The following is a 23,738-nucleotide window of genomic DNA, read 5'->3' as shown; positions in this document are numbered from 1 at the left end:
TTCACCTCCAGAATCGATTCCCGCATTTAGATTTTGATAATTATGAATTTTTTTGTAATTTGTTTAAATAATTTGTTATAAACAATTGAAAATAACATAAAAAAAAATACGTATATTTTATTTTTCACTTATGCAAAAGATAGCACAGTTTGTTTGTCGCTATCTCAACCAGTCTTAGCGTGGGCTTTAATGGGTTAATCTTAACATAATTATAAATAATTTTATTTATCAGTTGCATTAATAGATTTTCAAAAGTTCATCTGTAAATAATACGTTTCAATACTTGTGCGAGAAAATGATTTGAACTCATGTGGACATTTTGGTCCGAGAAAAGCGAGGCTGAAGAGACCGCACAAGGGAAATCATTTTCCCGCACATGTTTAAATTGATTTTTCTATACGACGGGTGTGAGACGAGATTTGAACTACGCTTGCTTTTCCGTGTGTATGTCAATCTAGTTCTTTCGCTTAAAGTGTCCAAAGCAAATTAATTGTTTGAAATACAGCAAACGTATAGTTTTTAATGGCAAAATATATAGAGCAAACTAATTTAGTACAAACGAAGTTTTCAACAGAAACAAATGATTATTGACAATGTTTTATGAAAAAAATCACGTCAAGAAAGTAAAAATGTTTTTGTTTTACAAATTTAGATATTTTAATATCTTAACAATCATGTATAGTATTATAGGAATATTTCCACGAAAAATGTTATAATATTCCTATAATAGTATTCATAATTTTATTTCTTCGGATACTTCGGAAAAAACCAACATGCTAACCGATCACATAAGTGACATTTAATTTGTCACACCATAGTAACGTAGCGGCGAAGCCATGGAAAGATGCATAATACATACGGAATAAAGTTCTTTCAATTAAATCCAATGCAAATATTAAAACACATACTTTAAAGGATATCTTTAAACAAATGCTGGTTTTATAATCAGTAACATGATTTTAACTTAAAATTCTTTAAAATGAATTTAGCCATAACATTTTACTATTTACATAATTTGTCTAGAATATCATTATATTTTACTTAATATGCGTGTGAATAATTAGAAAAAGCTAGTTTTTCCAACATGAAGCGTGAAAAAATAACACATTCTCTTTGAATATTTACTGCCGTTCGCTATGATATAATTTTTTATTTGAAAAAATATGGTATAGCTAAAATAATTCTAATAGTGGTGTCCTGTGTAGTAGTTTAACATGTTGCAAAAATATTTAATAGTTCAAAGTATTCTAAGATTTTCAAATGGATTTTCGTTAGTTTATTAGTTCATTCTTAGTATCTAATTAGACAATAAGTTTTTTTTAATAATAATCGATTTACAGCGGAAAATAAGATAACGTTGCATGTACATTAAACGACATTTCGTCGTAAACGACAGAGAGAGAGAGAGAGAGAGAAGCAGAAGAAAAGCTCCAGAGAAATACGGGAAAACAGAGTGGCGGGAAAAAAAAGCGGGAAAAGTCTAAAAAGTATCGACTATAGACATATTGGCAGAAAAATGTATCGTAAAGTATCGTATAAAAGTCTCGATATTTCTCGATACTTTTTTAGTACGGCTGGTGCCATAGTGCCAACGATGATAGTCTATATTTGTTGTTATTATAGTGTAGGGACGGTCAGCATATCGTTTTTTTCATGCACGTCGAAGCTAAAACAGCTTGGCACGATTGATTTCGAATATTATTCCATTTTCATTTAATCAACTTATAAACTAGTCTTATGTTTCAATATTGAAGCGTTACTATTTTCACACTATAGAAAATGCAAAATTCGTTCATGGAAGTGCTTGCATTTAAACAGTCTTTCGACAACAAATCAACGTGATGCTAATAAATACTGGTATAACAGTTAAAAACAATTAGATGAAGAAAAAAATTACTAGTCTTGATATGGCGTCGCTCGACGAAATTTCAAAAGAAGGTGATTGAAAAAATTTATCACCAAGCAGTATGTGCAATATCTAAATACTATATTTGTATTCAAAACTAGGTCAATTTTTTCCACACCTAGAAGTTGTATGCAGTCTACCTACACGATTGACAAAAAGTGTCATTTCAGATATGAACGTGTTTTCCTTTTTCTCCTTGTATTGCTGTTTTATACCTTAACTTAAAGTATGTAACTAATGTAAATTATTAACACGATATAACATCTTGTTAAAATCAAATACCAAATACAGCGATAAACGAGTGTATAATGATTTTGAAAAATGTTAAAGCTTTTCTTATTAACAAATTCTCTAAAAAGCGCTAAAAATTTACACAATAACTGTAAATCTTAATAAAAAATACTCAACTAACTCTTACGACTACTAAAACGCATGCATCACAAAAAGTGGATTAAAAAGTTAAAGATAGGAAAACAATCACACCCATGCCTGTCTTAATTTGTACTAATCGCTTTGAAGATTTCGCATCGCAACCTTAAATTTAAATTAGAATGATCAAGTACATTGAATTATTGCACTCTTCTCAACATCTTAATACTTTATATATCCGCAGTCTTTTCACATCACACAAAATCCTCTTCCAAAGAGTCATATCTACGTAGAACTCGGAAATGTGTATATGTACATATATCTATACCATTAACGACTTGGAGCTACACTTGGGATATTTGATCACTGAAACTTCTTGGTCTTTTGCTATAACGAGATCGTTCGAGAAAAATTAAAAAAAAAATGATCACCAGGATCGTTGACTTTTTTGACGAAAAATATATGTAGAAGGGCTCATATATTATATGCGCCAAAAGTAATTCTTCAAGCGAGGATATGCTTCAAAACTGTTTATATTTTCTCGTTTTACGCGATACTGGTGCTGTGCGTCATAGTTTCGTATGCTTGACGCTGTCGGTCCAATAGTTCTGGATTGTCATCGCTTCCAGTGAATTCAGGAATGAGTCATTGTCCAGACTGTACATTTCTTCGGAGTTGTCCTGCAAAAATATGATCTATTTTTAATTGATTGTTCAATAAAAAATGTTTGACGCGCGTGATTAGGCAAATCTCATACGCGAATGGTGGAGTCGTCGATGTAACCAGAGCTATCTGGATTACTACACTTGTCGCTGTTCAGTGTCTGCGGTGGATTCAAGTACCTCCGCCTGCAATGGAAAACTTTGTAAGATATCTTGTAACGATAAGGGTGTGGTTCGTCCAATTAGTATAAATGTGCCTAATCACCTGTACATGATAAAACTGAGGCTGCCGACGGTGCTGAGTAGCACCACGACAGCCAGACAACTTCCGGTGATAGTGGCGATTTCCGTGACGTTAGCGCCGCTATCCGCGCTCTCCCTTATTGGTTGGCCCTTGCTCTCGTCGCGCTGCTCCTCGCGTGATAGTTGATCCCGCTGAAACTCACTGCTGAAGGCGCCTCTCGCACGGCCTAACCTCGTCGAGTCTATCAGACCAGCTGTTAATAATTTACACGATTAAGTTGAATTCGCTGTCTTTTTAATGCGACTCTTTTATTTAGGTGCATTGTCATCATTCGAAATTGTTGAAATGTTCCATCCCGTCCCTTTCTGTTTTTACATTATTTCGAAAGTTTTGATGAAAAGATAAATGACCGAAAAATTGGTCTAGTCATTTTCATAGCGGAACAATATTCGCGTTTGGCTCGAAGTCATTACTTCCATCTCGCGATTTGTACTTTCCGTTTAGCGAGATGCGAATGCCTTACTTTTCGGATCGGCAAACACGATTTTACGATATTTTCTTTGGGGCAATGAACGTCCTCCATTATTAGACATCTCTAACGACCGAATCGGGGAAAAAAGCGTAACGGTATCGCAGTTCTTTTTGTTACCATCAAGAATAGATGCGGCAGTGGCGACAGCCTGTGGCTCGATTGTCTTCTCAGCCTGGAGCAACAGCTGACGTTGGTTGCCCGAGTGATTGCCAGCCAGAAGTAGATGCTCCTGCTTGTCGATGGCATTCGGATCGAGGGATTTGCTGCCACCGGGTGTGTGCTCCTGTAATGGCATCACGGTCATTTCCTCGCCGCCGCTTGAAGAGACTGTCGACGTTGATGTCGTCTCGTCGTACGTTGGCTTTGGCGATTTACTGTAACCGTTCGCCCACGAGCTTTTACTTTCTTTCTTGCTGGGCATCTTCACGGGAGCTCCACTTGCGTCTGCTTCGCTCGAGGTGGTTTTGTTTACGAGCGGAATTGACGTGGTTCTGTATGAAAACATTATTTCATTTGATGATTTTGCAATACGGAATTACATTTACAGTTATTACAATGATGTAGCAATTGCAAATCGTGAAATTTTTTATGACAAGAAGCTTGTGACATCTGTTAGTGTGGTTTTCTTGAGAAAATACAAACCCAATGCCCGCGAGAGAAAAGTTGATCGCCACGATCGTTAAAACTGGCAAAGAAACTAATCAATGTTTCACGAGGACGCAAGGTTATAATTTGATTAATGAAACTAAATTAGAACTTTATTGAAAACTTATCTTTGCGAAAAGCAATCACTCCCTATACTTGCTTCTCCTTTCTACAATGAAACTTGCGCGAGAACTTTGGGCAATCAAGAAACTTGGCGAGTTTGCCACTCAGATGCTAGTCAATTTTTGCTGCTCGTACTTCACAACTTGAAATTGCGCACAAATTTCGATCAAATGGTTTCTCTCGATAAATAGTCATCGTTTGATTTCGCGCATCAAACCATCTCATTAATTATATCCGCGCTTTCGTCGGTGCGAGTTTGATAATTGTGCCTGTCTTATCAACGATTAGCTGAAGCTATCAACTGATCGGAATAACGAGTGAGGTAAAAAAGCGTCGGCGAGCGGAGGGGAGCAACGAAATCGTTTCGAAGCTGAACAAGAAAGAAAAAGAAAAACGTGGCTTCGCACCTGGTTCTCTCCAGATTGGAGGTCGACGGGCCAGAGTGAAAATTGACAGCAGCAGGTCTCTCTGATGAAACCTCGGCGGAGTTGATCGGCATCTGTAATCCGATGGCCTTGGCAACCCTGTAGTTTTGTTGGATCTTCGCCAGCAGCTCCTGCTGAGAGTATCGCAGAAGGCTTGCTTCTGATAAACTGCTCGTCGTTGGCGAAACACTCGACACTTTGAGCATCGATGTCTGCTCCGGTGGACTTCTCTCCGATGGACTAGTCAGGGATACTAAAATTCACGCATTAATTATTGATCAGCAAAGATGCTTATACTGTTTTTCTTAACTCGTTCAATGCCATTTCCAAAATTGACTACAACCCGTGATATGTTTCACAACAAATCGATTTTTAGGTAACTTCTTTGTTTCATCCTATATTTCGAATGCTTCAGTTGCATGCCTTTACAAAGAAATGATTAACAGTTTATAATAAAAAATTATGACTAGTTTAATCGTTAAAAATTCGCTTTATATTTACATTTTTCAATCAACTTTTTATTGTCAAACGAGTTTTATTTGATTAATTCAAGATTGCCATTATTATTGGTAATTCGTATGAAGTTCGGAATACATAATGTTATTACTCATTGCAAGAGATAATTGTATTTAATGGAATCACTGAAAATCAATAAACATGAAAAGCATACATGCATTTATTCATCAAGCTAATTAAAATGTTGATAGCAAACGAACGTAACGAATAAAAGCTTCGGGCATTGTTATTATTCAGCCACCGAGATTGTTTTGCCGATTTTTCACGGCGACTTTTTTCACTTGAAACTTTTTGTTAAATTATGCATATAAAAAACGCTCAACTATGCGCAGACGTTCAGTTGTATACAATCGTCACATATCGACATTGCTTTATTCATAAACACTTCTCGAATGTACTTTGTCGTAGCGTTTACTCGATCCATATCCATTTCGTATTATTATCGTTCTTTTTGTTTTCTAATTTGACTTTTCCGCGCTAACAAAACGCGTATCGTAAAAGTAATCTCGCAATCAGCGTGCAAATTCGAAATCGAAGGTTCCCACAACCATAAAAAGAAATCGTCATTGTCTCTCCCGACAATAAATTCACTATAAAAAAGTGAAGGCTACACTGTCAAGGATACGCTTCAAACGAGGAGTAATCGTTATTCTAATCTTATTGAAATTGCTTTTTATCGGCGTTTGGTTTAAATATTTTGGCGTAAACCCAAATTTTTTTACCGATTGTTGCCGAAAAGTCCGTGACTTAAAATGAGACAGCAGTAATTCAAGGTAAACCAGGTAAACTACCACGCACGCGTGAAAAAGATGCAAGGGCCAGCAGACTTTCAAGCTGTACCGTATTGCTAATTGTATTTCAATGTTCGGTGCGAGTCGAGTCGACCATAACGAAACTTACCGACAATTTGCGCCGTAACCCAGAACCAATGCATCCACCAGTGTAGCGTCATCGCAATGTCATTGGAATGTGTATCTGCAACGAAACCGTAAAATTGCTATTACTGAAGTGCGTGTCGACGTTGATAAAACGTGAATTATGTTTTTACGATCATTTGAGCACGACAACAACTAGGTGTCGCCTGCGAACCTTGAATCGTCAACTTAGATTCAGGTAAGAACGACGCTCGGTTTCCGCGAGTATCAAAAATTAACTGACTCAGCGATACTATCAAGTCTCCGGCGATAATTCCAGTCAACGAAGTCGTTTTGTAATCTCAAAGGTGACACCGCAGCCTGAGTTTCTTGCGTACGTGGAAGCGGATTGTACGATGAGTAATATCTCACTGCCTAGGGCTTCGTGGTTCATCCGTACGAAGGCCAAGATCAACCTCAACTTTCTTCGAGACTTTTTAGTTCCGGTAATCGAACACCATTATTTTATTACGTAACAGTACAATGTTTTTGATAGTAAGAAATGGTTTGAAACGCTCAAGGTTGCGTTTCTGAAAACCTACCTAACATCATATTCAAATGAAGACTGTTTAGTCAATTATTCCAAATAAAAGTTTTACACCGACGTGATGAATCATCAAACAACGATAAAAAAAGTCAGTAATTATACATTGATAAGCGACTCCAATTAAAAATCTAATATAGTTGGATACGCTTTACATCAACAGCGTAGTCACACCATTAGTAAGACATTGTTATGAACATTAGTCACCAGAAAATTGATAAGAAGCAGTAGCGGATAGGTAGTTTGAAATTTCTACGTTAAAGATCGTCATGGTAAAAAATACACGTATTCATTAGTGTGATGCGACGTTTATTAATTGTCAAGAGAAAGAGAGAGAGAGCAAAGTAACGACTCACTATGATGACGAGGAGGAAAGATCTAATTATTGCGAAATCTCTCTGATGCAGTAATAATGGATGGAAGGCTAATCTCGAGAGCGTTTGAGGCATGATAAATCATCGAGGTGCTCGCTTTACGATTCATTAAATTCGGATATAACTAAATTTATGATGGCGAACAGTTTTGAAAATAATTACTACACCGCGTAACAGAGAAACACGAAGGATGCGTAATAACGACGTGACGTATGACTTCAGTAGGATAAGTCTGATGTAACGGATCAATCAATTAATAGATGGGTGTGCGATAATAACAGGCTAGCAAGGTGTTTTCGTATTTTCCTTTTTCTTTTTCCTCGGAGCGGCCAACGATCAATTTTCTCTTGACGTGGCTACCTACGTTGATTTCGAGAAGCTGCCAAATGTTAATATGAATCTACTGGACTACTCTCTAACTATATCAAATCATACATTCTAATCCTGCATCTGATATACATAAGAAGAGAGAGAGAACGAGAGAGAGAGAGAGAGAGAGAGAGAGAGAGAGAGAGAGAGAGAGAGAGAGAGAGAGAGAGAATTTGCCCGCAAACTCTATTATGCAACTTGAATTATAAATGTTGCGGGTATTATATGAAGTCGCGAGTATGTATCGGGAATGTTGTTTCATACGGGTAATTCGACGAGTTCCAATCTACCAGTTTTACTGATGCGCTCCAATTTAGTCACGTGAAAATGTTAAGTACTCGACTCGACTATGTCTGAGGATCAATATAGCAGATAAGGCCACGAAATGTTCAATATTTATGCGAGAAATACGTTAAAGATATGTTGTTGTTCTAGGAGGCAAAGTGATTTTTTAATTAAAAAGAAAATGAGAGCAGCGCGATCAGGATCAATCGGGATAAAAGCATCCACGCGAAGCCTTGGTGATAATTATCGCTGCAAAACGTTTCATGAAAACTCGCACAGTCCGGTAAAGAGCATTAATCAAGTAAAGTGCGCGAAGCGCGACACACTTGTCCAACTACGATATCAAGAATAACAGTACCATATAATACATTTAAATCACGTCGGGCGCAAACGCAACAATGAAAAACAGCATTGTCCTTGATAAAAAAAAAGGTGGGCGCGTCGAAAGAAGGAAGTTTTAATCTGAGAACAGATCGGGCCAGTTGTTGGGCCAGCGCATGGTCATGCTCGCGTGGCTCGAGGGTAAGCGGAGAGGAACAAGGCTTGCGCCGCAGAGAGGAAGTTAAGAGAGCGAGGCAAGAGAGAAAAATGGATAAAAGACCCCGCGCAACCAGCGCGGCGCGCGCCCATTTCATTTAGCTTAGCGGTTAAGCTCCGACCGTTGCTTTTCTGGGTTGATCGCCTTTCTCGTTCTGGCCGCGCCTGCCTACATTTCTTTTGCAGCTTCCTCCCGACAATTCTCGCTCGATTCGCGGTTTGATTATACAATTATCTCTCGTCCCTCGGCGACTTGTCGCGGCAGCGTGGAATTGAATCATTTATCGAGAGAAAAGCTGACGCTGCTCTAGTTATTAAATTTTAAATTTCACGGCGGTCGATGATAAATTGGTTTCGTTAAAAATGCGATTTATCAAAGGAATAAATGATTTCAATTCAATGGCTATTTCATATTCGGACAGCCTTCGAATAATTCCAATAATCTTATCAGTTTCGTAGTGCCAACTTCATGTTGACAATTGATAATTGATACATTGTGAAAATTTGCCGTTCGAATATAGTTAAGAAACTAACTAAAAAGCTTTTTCAATGAAAATGTCTCGCTTCGAAATATGTAGTTGTAAAACAACAATGTTACAACCGACATTTTAATTACAAGTTCTCCCAGAAAGAATATAATTACAAGTTTACAACTAGCAATTAGAATAAACTACACGACGTAAATTTTATCATTTTCTTGTTCGAAAGAGGATTGTCGTTTCAACCTAGCCACCAGAACAAAATAAAAAATAAAAAAATACGTTAAAGTGAAAAATTCTTCCAGACTCCTTTGATTACCGTTCGAAAAATGGAAACAATGCACGAAGCAGACGAACGGAGCAATCATCCGAGCCACGGCCATCTGCGCGCGCGCGCAAAGGGACGGAAAAGAACGTCCATTAAAACGAGGGCCGGAACAAAAGTCGTCGTCGTCGTCGTCTTCGTAGCAGATAGCATGTAGGAGAGGATGTCGCAATGTTTAGCCTTAATAAGCTTGGAGAACAAAGAGCACGAAGTGCGCGCACTTTGCGCAACCGGCGCTTTCGATCGGATAACTCGCGACGGCGGCGGCTGCGTATTATAAACCGCCCGAGGAAAGCGCGTCCCATCCTCTTCCTTTCTAAAATCTCTGACTCACGCCTCGAGCCGAACGGCGTCTTCCTTGTGTTCCTCTTGCGCGGTGACGCGCGCTGAATTGCACGCGCGGTGGACGGGGGAACGAGCACAGCTGAGCGGACCAATTGATTTCGTGCTCATCCGTAAAGAGACAATCGAGATGGAAAAGCCAACTTTCTTCGTGCAACTTGGTCCGACTACAAAGTAGGTAGCCGCAAAACTTCTGTGATTGCCGTTGCTCTTCGCACTTTGTATGCATCATTTTGCTTGGGAATTTCAAAATTACCAGTCGAACCCCAGAATAGCATCGACGGCCGAATCACTCTTTTCCCTCTAACTCCTAGATTTACTCGAGGCATAAGCAGCACCGAGAGAAAGAGAAATCATTTGATCATTGACAAGAGCTAGTCAGTGACAATTAATGAGCAGACTCGCGGTAATGGAGCTTCGGTCGGGCGCCCGAAGCGAAAACAAATGGCAGGCAGCGGGCAACGGGACTCGACTGCGCAACACAAAGGGCGAGCTCACCGGCAGCGAGGAAACCCATCGTCCGACGATCGATGGCTTGCGCGTCGATCGCGAGCGATGGATGCAGCGGCGAGAAGACAACAGCCACGGGTGCCAATCCCAATCGATCGCTCGGACGACGACGACGACGACGACGGATCGGCACGCCGCGCGCAACGCGATCGCGGAACTCGAGGGACGCTGAGAATCGCTCCAATTCGTTCCGCCGCGCCGCAGATCAGTTTATCCGTTTCGATTGGGCGCGTCGCCGTTACGTCTTTTACGGTCCGCGACAAAGCCGATCGGGAAAGTACGCGTTTGCGCGGCGCCGCGCGTAGTCAAATTCACGAGTCCGTTCTGAGCAAGACTTGGATATAGACATGCCAATACTGGTAAATCGTATAGGACAGTAACTAGCGCACTTACCCGCACACTCCGATCATTCGTAACGCGTGTGTGCCCGAGTTTCATCCACTTTTGGGTTTCGCTTGAGAACCCAATGCAAATGTCGATTGCCGCCTGAACTCGTGCCTCTCTCGATATATCACGCTCTCGCTAAGATGCAGATATAGGTATATAGATATCCGTCGGCGCGTCGCGTCTCGTTGAAGCGGCTTTTTCCTCAAAGCATCCTCACTGATACGACGACGTACATCGGTCGACGCGCAGACACGGAATCCGTGATTTTTCACGGATGAACGTCACTGCCTTGCGGTGAGCGGTCGGCGGAGCCGAAATTAGCATGATTGTTGAAAGACGCGCGAAGCGCACCGAGCGATCGACCAAAATAAGCTCTCTCGGCAGCAGCTACCTAATTCACTGCGCGCGCCTAATTATTTTCGATAGAGAGGCCGAACGAGAAGTGCTCGGCTCGAGCTCCTGGATGAAAGGCGGCGCGGCGCGTTAGCGCCAGGAAACGTTTAAGTCTGATAAACAATGGAGTAGGTACGCGCGACTCTCGTTCGCTTCGCGTCGAACAAAAATCCAAAGCTCGATTAGCTCGGGTGACGAACTGCGCGACGAGAGGTTATCGGAATGACACGCTTCGTACGTTAGCTGTGAAAATTGTTAGCAAACAGACTCGCGTTTTTCAGCGAGTGAGCTCATTTTTTCTTTTCGTTTTTTTTTTTTTTTGTTTCAAAGCTGGCTTTACAAAGCAGTCGCGTGAAAGGCGAGCAAAGCAGCATAATTAACTGAGCTGAACCGTTAATTACTCGGTATAACCACGCACATGCGCAAGCAAAAATCGGGCCAATAAATCCAGCTTAACGAATTTTCTCTTTATGCGTCATTCAAACAAGCGCGTTTAATAGAAAAAAAAAGTCCAAGCACATCGGATACCTCAATTAACAATGGAGATATTCGCGAATTAGTTAAGTGAAATTGAAGGCCTCCGCGCGAAAGAGAAGCATATTATATTAGCAGGCTGTAGGCACGACGACTCTATGGAAAGCAGTGAGGTAAAGTCGACGAGCGCGAGAATACGCCATCTGATGATAATTACGGGCGCGAGCAGATCAAAGTCTCTCACGCTTGCAGGTTTATCCAGCAAGGTCTCTCTCGCAAGGCGTTGCAGTTAGAGACGAGCGCGCGAGGCGACTCTAGAGGAACAAGACAAGAAGCTTTTTTTTATCTCGCGCGAGTGCGACACCATTTGGACAAACGGCTGCGAGGCCCGACGTCACTTCTCGAGGACGATCCCGATTGCCGCAAGGTTTCGAACGACGCCCGCTCGTGTCATTCGAAACCTACTCTGGGGCTGATTCATTGATCCACGCGGCACCGTGAACAGACTGCTACGCGTTGCGTGATAAATTTCATTGAATGGTTAAGTTATTTTTTATAGAATGTAACCTAGAAGAGTAATGAAGCGTACGATGCTAATACTAAATCCGTTGCTTCGATTTGATCCCGACTATATATTAATGTGAATACAATCTCGAAGTGCATCGTAAATTTTGTGCTCTGCACTCTTTACCAGCAACATTCCAAGTGCTTCCACGCAACACAACGCACCTGTCGCCTAAGAACGTTTGCTCGCTGCCAAAAATTGTAAATTTTGTTAACGTCCTCGACCCGAAATATCCAACTTTGCCATGTTCATTGAACCCCTCGCGTAGTAATTTTGGCAGGGTTTGCTGCAAGCTATTCGCAGTGCAAAACGATTCCAAACAACGACCCCGATTGTTGCCCGAAAGAGAGGCGCGACAATTAATCGCAGCTATCCGGGGTACACGCCACCGACAACAATGCCACAAGCTTCGGGCGTTCTTTTACTAGCAACAAAGCATGACAAGCTCTGCCGGAACACCTACGTACAACGAAGAAAAGAAGAAGAAAAAATAAACGAGCCACGCCACTCGAGGAAAATTGCTCGTGCCCCGACACGATGTGGAATCGCGAAGCGAGCGAGGGATGTAATCCGCGTCGCGCGATTCTAAGCTGAATTAAGCCGCGCGCGAGCAAAAAATAAAAGTACACCGTGGCGCACGCAACGCGCAATACGTGGAAGGAGGAGGCGAGGAAGCCTTAGCGCAACGAAATCGTGACGAATCGCCGAGGCGGCGGATGTGTAATCAGCTCATCGCGCTATCGGAGCAAGTCGCCGGCTAAGGCGCCTTCAATTGACCCAGTCTACCCTAGTTTTTTATATGAGCTTCGCCATGAGCGTACCTGCGAGCAGCAGTTCCCGCATCACAACAGTTCGCTTGCGACGAAACATTTTATTCATTTTTCTAGGAATGTGCAACATTTCTTTTCGCAACCCTCGAAATAGAGTTCGCGCCGAGCTTGTGTCTGATAATGCTTGATAAATAAATGGTCATTCTGGACTGGCGCGTCGTCGCTAAAAATAGCTTAATGGTTCTTCCGAAAGACCCCTCCTGCCTATTAGAAGCGCGCTCTTCGCGAACGACGCTAATGACTTCCAAGCTAATTGATACTGACTGGATTAAAGTACAAGTGCTGACGAAAATATTAGCCATTGAGACTGTAGTTTTATTGCTTGCGAGTGTGCCGTTACAAACTAAGTTATATTCGTTTCTTCAAGCTTTAAAAAACACATTTTTATAGTCGTCACTTTATCAAACTTTATTTCGGACAAATGTGTTTATTTCCAAAAAAAAAAAAAAATGAAAATACGATCTATTCTCTGAAAATTTATCTACTTTATCACGCGTCTGTTTCTACCCGATAACAATGAAAAATCAGTCATTAAACTGAAGATCTAACACGAGAGAATCAACAGGATGACTCCTTGCAGCACGATACGTTTTTTATCAAGCTGCGATCGTTTAGCAAATACCCGCAATCGTAAAATGTTTTTTACGGAATACTAATCAAGTAACCGGAACTGCCGCAACCTTTACTCACCGGTAATGTTCTGTTAGATTTTCTTTTGTTATCGCGACTTATTGCGAAAATGAACGTTCGCTTGATTTGCTACCGACGGATGTAGTTACCTCGACAATAGGCCTTTTTACATTGAACATTTTTCGGGAATGATGAAACTCTCGTCCATCATCGCGCAAACGTTTCTAAGAATAATTGCAACGAATTAGAGAAAACTCGTTTCGAATGCGCGCGATTCCACTGCAGTTTCAGTGCAAAAAGAGAAAGCAACCCTGAAAAAAGATGTATCGTCACGACGTCATCGGCTACATCGATCTAAACGTTCTTTAACAGAGAGTAAACCCAGAAAGGCACTTTACCCAGTGCAATGGCAGTTGTGCGATAAAAAAAAACAAAAAGAGAACGAAAGATATGTCATCAAAGGCGTGTGCGCTATACCCGTGTACACACCTTGCAGTCACGGAATCGTGTACACCGTCTTTGTTGAGAAGTGAGTGCACGCTAAAAATATACCTTTTTTTGCGAGCTTCGGCTCGCAGCGCGAGAATCTTGGAAAAACTCGGTGTTAAAAACTAAACGCGACTGCATGCAAGTGGACGTCCGTTACGCGAGTCATTGTTTCCTCGCGCTCGCTTTTACCAGCGAGAGCGTGTTATATAAATAAATTTTACTGTAGAGTAACAATTAAGCAAAGCGTGACAACAACGTAAATTGACTTTTTCAACTTTTCGTTTTACTATAATAAAAGCAAAGTCAACTATTGCGGGTAGAGATAACATTAAAGCTATTGTATTCCGTATAATATTCTATATAACGAAATCACATGAGTGAGGTAAATATTATTTCGTTCCGCTCGTTGGGTCGAATTTCAATTGTGACGCATTTCATTGTAAACACGATTATGTCAAACATGCTATAAAGTAAATAAATAAGATATTTCAACAGATTTATTTACGTTATTTTGAACCAAAAATGCGTCTGACTTTTTTTTTTCAGATTCCAATGTGTCAGCAGTCTGTAAGAGGCGAGTCTAGAAATAGCAAACACTTTATTGGTGCTACGGTTTTTTTTATTAAAGTCGAATTGTATCATCGCAGACCAATTCCTGTCTTCGTTATATAGGATGCGAAGTTCTCATAAATGACAGTTAAATAGAAAGTGTAGATTTTCTTTACCTACAGAAAGAGATTCATGCATTACATAATTCACTATGTCCGAACACGTTGGGATATATACATTCGCGTTATATTGAATTACACGTGACCCTCGTTCATTGTTCATAAATTTCTTTTTTTTTTTTGACATCCCAATACATGAACAAATTAGTAATATTGAAGAAACATAAACTGATATATTACGTTTTGCTAATTTTACAACCAATAATTAAATTGATAGATGACAATTTTGATACAAAAGAGGCTATCGAAGGTTTCTCGTACATAAATAAACTGCTAAAGTAAGCAGTTCTCGTTGGTATTAAATTATCACACTAATAGTCTGCAATAATCGATAGAAACAAATACATAGTTTTATTATATCTTTATTGAAATAATTTCTATAATCGGTCACGATATTACGAATCCAAAATGGAGCTCAACCCAGCGTATCACATGAAACAGTTACCGAAAAATATTGTTTTGCAAAAAAACTATATTTTTGTTATGAAATTGTACACGGAAAGTAACGTAAAATCATATTGAATAATAAAAAAAATAAAAAAATTACGATCCTGCCAGGATTCGAACCTGGAATCTTCTGATCCGTAGTCAGACGCGTTATCCGTTGCGCCACAGGACCAACTTGTAGTATGAAGACTTGTGTACTTACAACTGAAATATAGTTTCGGTTCGCGTTTAAACATAGTATTATATCGATTTCGGAATAGTTTTTTGGAATGATTTATTTGCATATTTAGTCTTGACGTTTACTTTCATGTAAATGATTTTTACAACGTAGTATTATGAGAAAAATGACGTATTTTATTTTATTGAATGGTATAATTCTAGAATGTGATTAAAATCTTACTGATAGTCGAGTTATAATATTTTTTTCTTGTTTTTTTTTTGTTTTTACCATTTTTATTTACAATCTATCTATAAAGGACAATAAGTAAATTTTATAAATTATAGTAATAAATTAATGATAAGCTAATATATGAATTACTTCTTCAATGATCCGTACCATATCGTTGCATATTTACATTGTTTTAAATAGAAGATTAGACGTATAAGTGTTAGGAATGTAAAAATGGTGTTTTATAGTTTTTGAATCATGTAACGCTGAATGTTATATGAAGCAAATTCTTCACCAAACAATTTGAATATACAGATATTCTGTTTGAGTACTTTCTGCTTGCAGCTTCTAGTTTTTCTTTTACTGCTGTCATCTTGATGTCTTACCTAATTATCTCATTCGTGACTAACTATTGTGAATTCCCGATGGATCTTAGGGTTTTATTTTGGAATCTTTCAATGTATGTTTGATTTTGTTGCCGTGCCCCATAGTTGGATTTCATAAGTCCATATTGGTCTAATTATGCATCTATATATTAACAGTTTATTATTAATTGAAGCTTTTTATTTTCTCTCTAACAACTAGTAGAATTTTCCTCTGTGGCTTTAGTTGCTTTCTATTAGTCCAAATATGGTCCTGCCACGTTAATTGCCGCGTTAATCTGTGGTCTAAGTACATTGCTAGGTATTTGGCTTCATCTCCTCGCGGTATTGGTTAAATTTTTATTTATACCGGAGGCCAAGTTTCTTTCATAAGTTACTTTACAATTATCCTTCATTAGTTAAATCAAAGTCGGGCCAAAAATGTTTGCATTTTATAGAGGGTTGTGTTGCTGTGGGATGTGAAGTTACTACTGCTGTGACACCTGCATATGTGGCGATACTTATACCTTCCATGCATGAGGGATCACAGATGTAAATTATATATAATAACGGACTAAGAATACTGCTTTCTGGAATATCGGCTTCTATTAGGTCATTAAGTTGTTCTTTTATTATTTATTTTAACTCTAAAGTCTTACTGCTTAGCTATGATGTTAAAAGTTAGTAAAGATTTCCAGGTAAGATTTTACTGAGATTGAATAATAGACCTTTACGCCAAATTTTTTTCAAAAGCTTGAGCTACATCAAGAAATATTACGGTACAATATCCATTTTTTAAAAAAGTTGTTGTAATTTTATTGGTTTCTCTATTAATTTGTTCTATTATTGTATGTTTATTACAGCATCCCAATTGATGCTCAGGTATTATATTTTGTTCTATTAATATTTTAATTAATCTTATAATTATTTTTTTTCACATATTTTTGATAGAGTAGGATAAAAATTTTAATATAAATTTCTATACAATTCATCAGTAGTTATCAATATCAATCAGGATGAAGAAGGATTGAAATTTCTCACTGCTCAACATGATCCTACATAAAAATATATAAAGTATGTTATATAAAAGAAAAGGAAGGGCAAATATTTATTAAAGATGTATTACGTGTTTTATCTGCTTGTCAAATTAATCATATGAAATACGGCAACTTTAAAATAACAACAATAAATAGAAATCATGTGTAGCAATACTATTGCCACGAGGATAACTATATATATTATCTACTGATAATATATATTATATCGATAAGACTGTATAGAATGTTACGTTAAAATGTTGGTACAGTAGAAATCTACCATCCTTCCCGCCTTTTTGCACATTTAACATGTACTCAACACGTACACGACGTAAACATGGTAGTAAATATGTCAGTGAATTTACCCAGGAAGTATCAAAATAACAGACTAATGTCTCTACCGACAGAATTTGACCAATATAACAACCGTAATTTGCCACTCCAACGCAAACGGTATCGCAGCTAGTCGGGCGTGAAATTACGAAACCAAATTACGACCAAATTACACTTGTAGTCTGCTTAAAGTTTTCTAAATCGCGCAATATTGGATTAATTGGTTTGATAATAAATTTTTTTGGCATACTTAAACATGTGCTTTTTGTAGAAAGGCAATTTCATATTAACGCAAAAACTGCATTAAAAATTGTCAAAACACGAGCGGTTGTCGCCTCGGTAGTTCCGTTATTTATTAAGGGCAAACTGTGTATACAACTACTTGAGAGCACTCGTCGCGATAAAGTGCTCGTTTTAAGGATTAATGCAGTCGAAGTGGATAAAACGCTTGCGTTTGAATTCGTGCCAGAAGTGAAATTGATTGTTGTTTTTGAAAAGCATTGCAATCGATATTCCAAAGTCTAGGTGAAGTACGCTTTATTGTCTCATTACATTCGAATGAGATGGAAATTGCCAGCGACAAAGTAGACCAATTAGGAAAGGAACGTAGATCGCCGAGGAAAAGCCGTCGTTTTCGCGAAATGAAAAGTAATGAGATCTTAAAAGAACGGGAAGGAAGTCACAGCCCAATTTGGAGTGCAGAGCACAGAGACAGTTGTAAGGCGTGCAGCGAGTGAAACTTTCCCGCGCATCGACGATCGCGTGCAAATGGACGCCCCCCCCGCCATCCCTCCACACACACACACACACACACACAAAAGCGCGACGGGCACGAGCGGAGCCCCTTATACGTAAAAAAGAGGAGAAGAAGCGACAAAGAGCAGAGCCAGAGTTTACAAACAAGCGAGATTGGCCGTACGTATATAGCGCGGACGGACGAGCTGCGCGCTCGCGCGTCGGCTCGTGCTTTTGCGCGCGTGGCTGCGCGAGGAGATACGAGAGCGCTTTATAAACCGTTCGATTTCACAGGCCGATGCGTCTTCTCCTCGGGCGCGTGGGCGACCGGGAGACGCGCTCTCGTTGCATTAGGCATTGGGCGCGCGGCTAATAATGCGACGAGCGACGCAAGACACCGCGCCCGTACTCCGATGTCCACCCACTCGCGTCGCGCGCGTCTCGCACTTTTCATTTGCTCCCAGCTGTTTTCTCGGTGCCACGAGGGATAATTAGACGCTTCGTTAGTTTTCGCGATGGGTATGGTGCGGTATTGGGCGAATCCAGCGCTCCATTCCAAGGACGTTTGAATATTTCGAAGAGTGAATGGATTTCAACGCGGTGATTCATTCGATATTGATTACGAAATAAAAGCTTCGCATTTGTCCAACGGAAACGAGATTGCAATTTGAAAAGTGAATTTACTGATACGATATGAGTTTGTAAATTGGCGCACTTCTTATCGAGGGATATACGAATTGAGATCGATTTTATATAGTCGACCGATTGGCCAACCATGCTATTGCAAACGACATTGTTTAGCCTTTGGAGCTTTTCTCAAATGTGAAAATGACATGTATATGTTTCGAGGAGCAAAGTATCTACAGTTTTATCAGGCAAGCTTCTACTAAATTCAAGCGCAGGAGAAAGAAAATGGTGTATTGGTTTTCGCGCACTTTCAAAGCTTTTTACATCGCGGCAGGAACGCAGATAAGGTTCTACAAAGGAGACGGGCTGGAGGGCGGAGAAAATGCATTTATTCTCGGAGAGCGCCATTGGGAAAAAGAACGACTAAGGAAGCAGGAAAGTATTTGTGTTTACGAGGAAATGCCTGAAAGGGCATATAAAAGAAAAACGGCCTCGCGTGAACAACAATTCGACTCGATAATCGAGTCAACAGACAGTGGGGGCATTGATTGGTGATTGTGTCAATGCGATCGACTTGAAAAACAATAGAAAATCGTAATGACTGCAGCCGCGAGTAAACAACTGATAAATGGCATTATAATTGATGGGCGAGAAGGACGGAGACAAGCTGCAGACGCGAGAAGCCTGAGCGTGTAAATTCAATTTAGCGACTCGCTAAAAGAACTTGGGAACCGAGGTAGTAGTAAGTTGGATCAACAATTGACTTAGCGCACTCTGAAAGCCTCGCCCTATTCCGAGGGTAATCCCCGGCATCGAACCGTTGGTGCGCGCCATCGCCAAAGTAAAGGGAATTTTCATGCCGCGAGTACGTCACCAGGGAGCAAGAGAAGATAGATGTGGAAATCAATGTGACCGTTGGACCTCACAGGAGCTTCACAAGGAAAATATCCTTCGCATTCGAGGATATGCTTTCGGTAATATTTAACATGCAGAAGAGCCGATAATGTAACGACCTGTTGACGCACTTCCAACGTGCTTACGTTACTTTATGCTTATATGTTCCTGTATACCTCATAGCTTTCATATCGCGCGCGGATAATGGGCAAATAACGCGACTTTATAGAGAGATGTTCGGAGCGTCCACATTGTTTCCCCGAAGAAGCAAAAATTCTAGCGAGCTCGTTTTCCGTTTTTCGTGCTTTGAAAAAATATCGCGCACTTCTCTGACATTTGCACGCCAGAGTTGCAGGCCCTTCTGCGATGACCGTCAGCGATTTCATCGGAAATGAATGCTTTACGGAGCTACCGGACGCTTTTGAAAAGCTATCCAAGAAACGCCGCGAGCCAGCGCACCACCAACGAAGAACTCGCTGAAATACGAGCAGAGAGCTCCGGACGATCGAAGTCGTCACGGATGAGGGAAATTACCATATTCGTCCCATTCACGAGGAATCCCGACAGCCGAATTAATCGAGTGGTCGTCGACTGCGTATACGCGCGAGTCGAGCAATCGATAGACCAAAAAACAATTCCAAATTTATGAGTCGGCTATCGTGCTGCGAGCGCGCGGCATAACGGGAGGGAAGACGCGCGTAACCGGTTTCTTTTCCGAAAAATCCAATCAACGAAGATATATATATATAGGGATAGAGAAAGAGAAGCGAATGCACGCCAAGTGCATGATGCACCTAAGACGCTGCTTGAAATTTCTTTCTCAGCGCGCCACACTACAAAGTCACGGAAGCTTTCGTCCCGTTCGCACATAGGTGCAATTGTAATGTTGCCGGCAAACCACAGCTGGACGACCACTGCTCGTTAGACACATCGTCATTCGTAGCCATATGGACAGTCACTTCTTTTAATTAAGGGCCGCTTTCAAATTGCACCTTTACGACATGGCCGGTTTATTATTTCACGTTCGGAAGTTCATTTCAACCGGATACTGATTATCACCAGCAGCGCTACTTCTCTCCGATAAATTCGTTTTCACTTTCTGCGTCGGTGATTTTTCGTATATTATTATGAATGGTCGATTTGCTAGCTTTGAAAATGATCCAGGCCGGGCATCGAAGGAAAACGAACAAAATACGAATTAGAAAAAGTTGCAATAAGCGTTTTCGGGCGAAGACTTCGAAGGCAGTTTTCATCGAGTGAGGCAAAATGTAGTCAAGATGTGCGAACTAGCTGGCGATATTAACATTTCATTAGCGCTTGCTAAGGACTCGTTAACTGTTCGTGGGTGAACACCCAAGAGCACGCAATACTCGAAAAGAAGCCTTGCAACTTGCGAAGCATCAAGATTAGATTCTAATATTCGCTTTTTTACCTTTACCGTTTGAAAGCGGACACTTTTTTAACTTTTGAATTGATTATTACTCGAGCGAAGTAAAATAAAACGCTGCTTTGCGAAATATTGATTTGCTCTGTTTCTCGACAGCAATAGGTTCAGGGAGGAAAAAAGACTATATTTTTTTCAATAGGCAGCTTTCAGCAGCAGCTTTTCTATATTTGCACTGCAGTCAACGAGTAGTTTGTACATACATACGTGTATATCTATTGACGAGGAATAAAATTACACTCGCTCGTGCACATTAGCACGTGACATAAATGAAAATAATCGACGTACGTCCGTGGCGCTCGTGCAAGTAAGATAATGAAGCGTCCTAAGGTGGATGAGTAGAGAAGCAAAGTTTAATTCCAAATGCAACGCTCGTCAAAACGCTCGGAACGACAGGAAAAATAATTTAGGTTAGTACTATACTCGACCGCGCGCACACACCTTAATCAAATAGCGCTCAATGCCAGTTGCACAATGCGCAGCAGACAACTTGACTCTCCGAGGGAAAACAAAATAATGTTTACCATGAGAGACTTCAATGAAAGATTTACGTCTGAATTCCACTGGAAAATTAATTTATAGGTCAGATAATATGAAAACAAGACAAAAAGAAAGAATAATCAATGACTGAAGCGCGATAATGAAATACTACGAACAATGAGAATCCTGTGCAGAACCCCATTCAGGGAATATGAAACAGATTTTATTCGGAGCATGTTTAATACTCTGTAATCCATAAATAGAAGCTTTACATACACAGGCTCTCAACATACGCACGTTCGTGGAATAGTGTAACGTAAAAATTATTGCCTACGAAACTAAAAATAAAATTAAGTTCATAGAAAGATGAAATCTGCTAATCAAGGGATTAAGCGGTTTGTAAATTTCTCACGCATGATTACCTTAACAAATCATTGAGTGCAAAACATTGCAGTGATGGCCACTGAATGCATATGCAAATATAAGCAAATAGAAAGACAACAGCAATCCAAACTGTCTGCATCGAAATGATGCACCTGCGCTGTCGGGAGTAGCAAAGAAGGGGGAGGGGGAGAGCGCCTGCTCAATGATTTTGGGGAAAAGCACGTTGTGCGCTGCACGCCCGTTGTCAATGAGTTTGGCATATATAGCAAGCGTACTGCTAGGTACACAAACACCAATACACAGTACTACGTGATATAGCTATACACACGAATGCGCACGGGTAGCCAAAGCACACAGAGGAGCGAGCGGCACAAAGAGCAAAAGAAGCAACACAAAAGGGACCTTTCACCCTCGCATTGCAGACTTATTTCGACAGTACCTTGTTGCTGCAGACAGTGCAGCTTGCACAACCGACCATCGTCCCTTTGAGTGTCGACCTGGGCTTTTTCTCCACTTGTGCTGAACTAATCGATCCGCACACGTATCGAGATTCTGATTTTCGAACTGTACAAAGGGGGTTGAAAGACTCACCGTGCGAAGAGCAGCTAGGCCGAAGACAGCAATAACCCTACACAGGCGTCACACTCGCACAGACAGATAGATAACTACCTGCGAACCTGCGATTATATATGTTTTGTAGGTCTCGTTTAGTTGGTGCTTGAATTTCAACAATATCACGCGGAACGAGCAGCTTTGCAACTCGCCATTTTGCCTCTGGCTCGCGCGCCTGGTTGCAGACACAACACTGACTGAACGACCGAGGAAGCTCACCGTCGCACATTTCGTGCATGGCTAGTGGAGCGCGCCGTGCAAGTGAGAGAGGTGTTTTCTCCCTCCCTTCCCCTTCTACTCCCACCAGACGGAGCTCCCATTCTTGCTCTCTTTCTCTCACACGCTTACTCAATATGTTTGACTATAGGTTTGTCCTGCGCGAAGGATAGAAAAGGATAAGGGGATTCACATTTGTGCGACGAGGTCTTACTTTATTTACTTTACCTTATTGTAGATGGCGGTGTATCTTTATGTTAAGTAAGCGTGCGGGAGAGAGAGTGAGAGAGTACGAGATGGGAGCTCCGTCGGGTGGGAGAAGAGTTCTCTGTATTGTAGCTGCATTATCACATTTGATATATATTAGAAAATATATAATGCGATATGAATTAATAATATTTTATTTTCTGTAGCACACTCTATTTGTAAAAATTCACATCGCTTGTATATATATATTTGAACAAAAAAGTTGGATTTATCAATCAATTTAAATTTTGTAAAATATTTTCTTTCTGATCAACAGTAAGTAAAACTGGGATCTACATTACAGGTTTTCGATATATCAGTATAAAATATTTTTTATGAACTGATTGTTTTATTACAATATTGTTTTATTGCTGATTGTTTTGTTACAATACATATATTTGATATATCGAACAATATATGAATTTTGATAAAGTTTAAACTTAGTGACTAAAAGTAATAATTTAATATTTCATATATAAGTGCAACTCATAATTATGTAAATCCTCCATAATTTTTTTTAGCGTCTTCACGATTTATTGTAAGACTCATTTTCATTAAAAAGAATGTTTAATCCACGGCCGAATCAATAGTTCGAAAAAGGCGTCTAACGTCCCACGTCTTGACCAAATTGATTGCTAAGGTATGCATTAATTATGAATCTACATCTTACTCGAGACTGTCTATAGAAGATTCTTTTGAAAGAAATTGCGAAACAATAATTTTTTAAGAGTCGGTAGCTTTTTATATATTGAACCATATAGGGCAACCATAGACAAGTGTGTTGGTCTTATAAGTAACGTGTAAAATATGCATCTGATTTTGACATCTAGATATTTCGAGTAGAATATTTTCCTATGAATTCGGAAAGTTTTTCTTAGCTTTAGTCAATTGAGTTCCTACATGATAATTGAAATGCAATAGTTTATCTAAATGCAT

At 40.0% G+C, this 23,738-nt stretch overlaps 1 protein-coding gene and 1 non-coding gene across 3 annotated transcripts; both read right to left on the bottom strand.

Moving 5' to 3' along the window:
• Positions 1 to 126: 126 nt before the first annotated feature.
• Positions 127 to 22,568, bottom strand: LOC131666681 (uncharacterized). Of its 2 annotated transcripts, none has more exons than XM_058939521.1 (7): positions 22,320 to 22,568; positions 6,323 to 6,397; positions 4,889 to 5,159; positions 3,831 to 4,204; positions 3,203 to 3,434; positions 3,033 to 3,123; positions 127 to 2,955 (listed from the first exon to the last, which is right to left on the bottom strand). In XM_058939521.1, the coding sequence occupies exons 2-7, from the start codon at positions 6,372 to 6,374 to the stop codon at positions 2,845 to 2,847; spliced, it is 1,131 nt and encodes a 376-aa protein (XP_058795504.1). In that variant the 5' UTR covers positions 6,375 to 6,397; positions 22,320 to 22,568; the 3' UTR covers positions 127 to 2,844. The 2 variants fall into 2 exon arrangements, with proteins under 2 accessions (XP_058795504.1, XP_058795505.1); XM_058939522.1 differs by lacking the exon at positions 22,320 to 22,568 and adding an exon at positions 22,168 to 22,272.
• Positions 15,144 to 15,216, bottom strand: Trnar-acg (transfer RNA arginine (anticodon ACG)). Its single transcript has one exon. It is a non-coding gene; the product is annotated as a tRNA-Arg (tRNA).
• Positions 22,569 to 23,738: the final 1,170 nt, after the last annotated feature.

The sequence above is a fragment of the Phymastichus coffea genome, unplaced genomic scaffold, assembly GCF_024137745.1.
Source record: "Phymastichus coffea isolate CEN01 unplaced genomic scaffold, Cenicafe_Pcof_1.1 PCOF00060, whole genome shotgun sequence".
Taxonomy (NCBI): domain Eukaryota; kingdom Metazoa; phylum Arthropoda; class Insecta; order Hymenoptera; family Eulophidae; genus Phymastichus; species Phymastichus coffea.
The sequence above is the reverse complement of the archived record's forward strand: the minus strand, read 5'-3'. Positions and strand labels throughout refer to the sequence as shown.

Coding starts and splice junctions, on each gene's coding strand:
- LOC131666681 (XM_058939521.1), bottom strand. CDS start 6,374: ATGACGCTACACTGGTGGATGCATTGGTTCTGGGTTACGGCGCAAATT. Junction 3,435..3,830: donor TGCCGCATCTATTCTTGATG/GTAACAAAAAGA, acceptor AATTATTAACAG/CTGGTCTGATAGACTCGACG. Junction 2,956..3,032: donor TCGACGACTCCACCATTCGC/GTATGAGATTTG, acceptor ATATTTTTGCAG/GACAACTCCGAAGAAATGTA.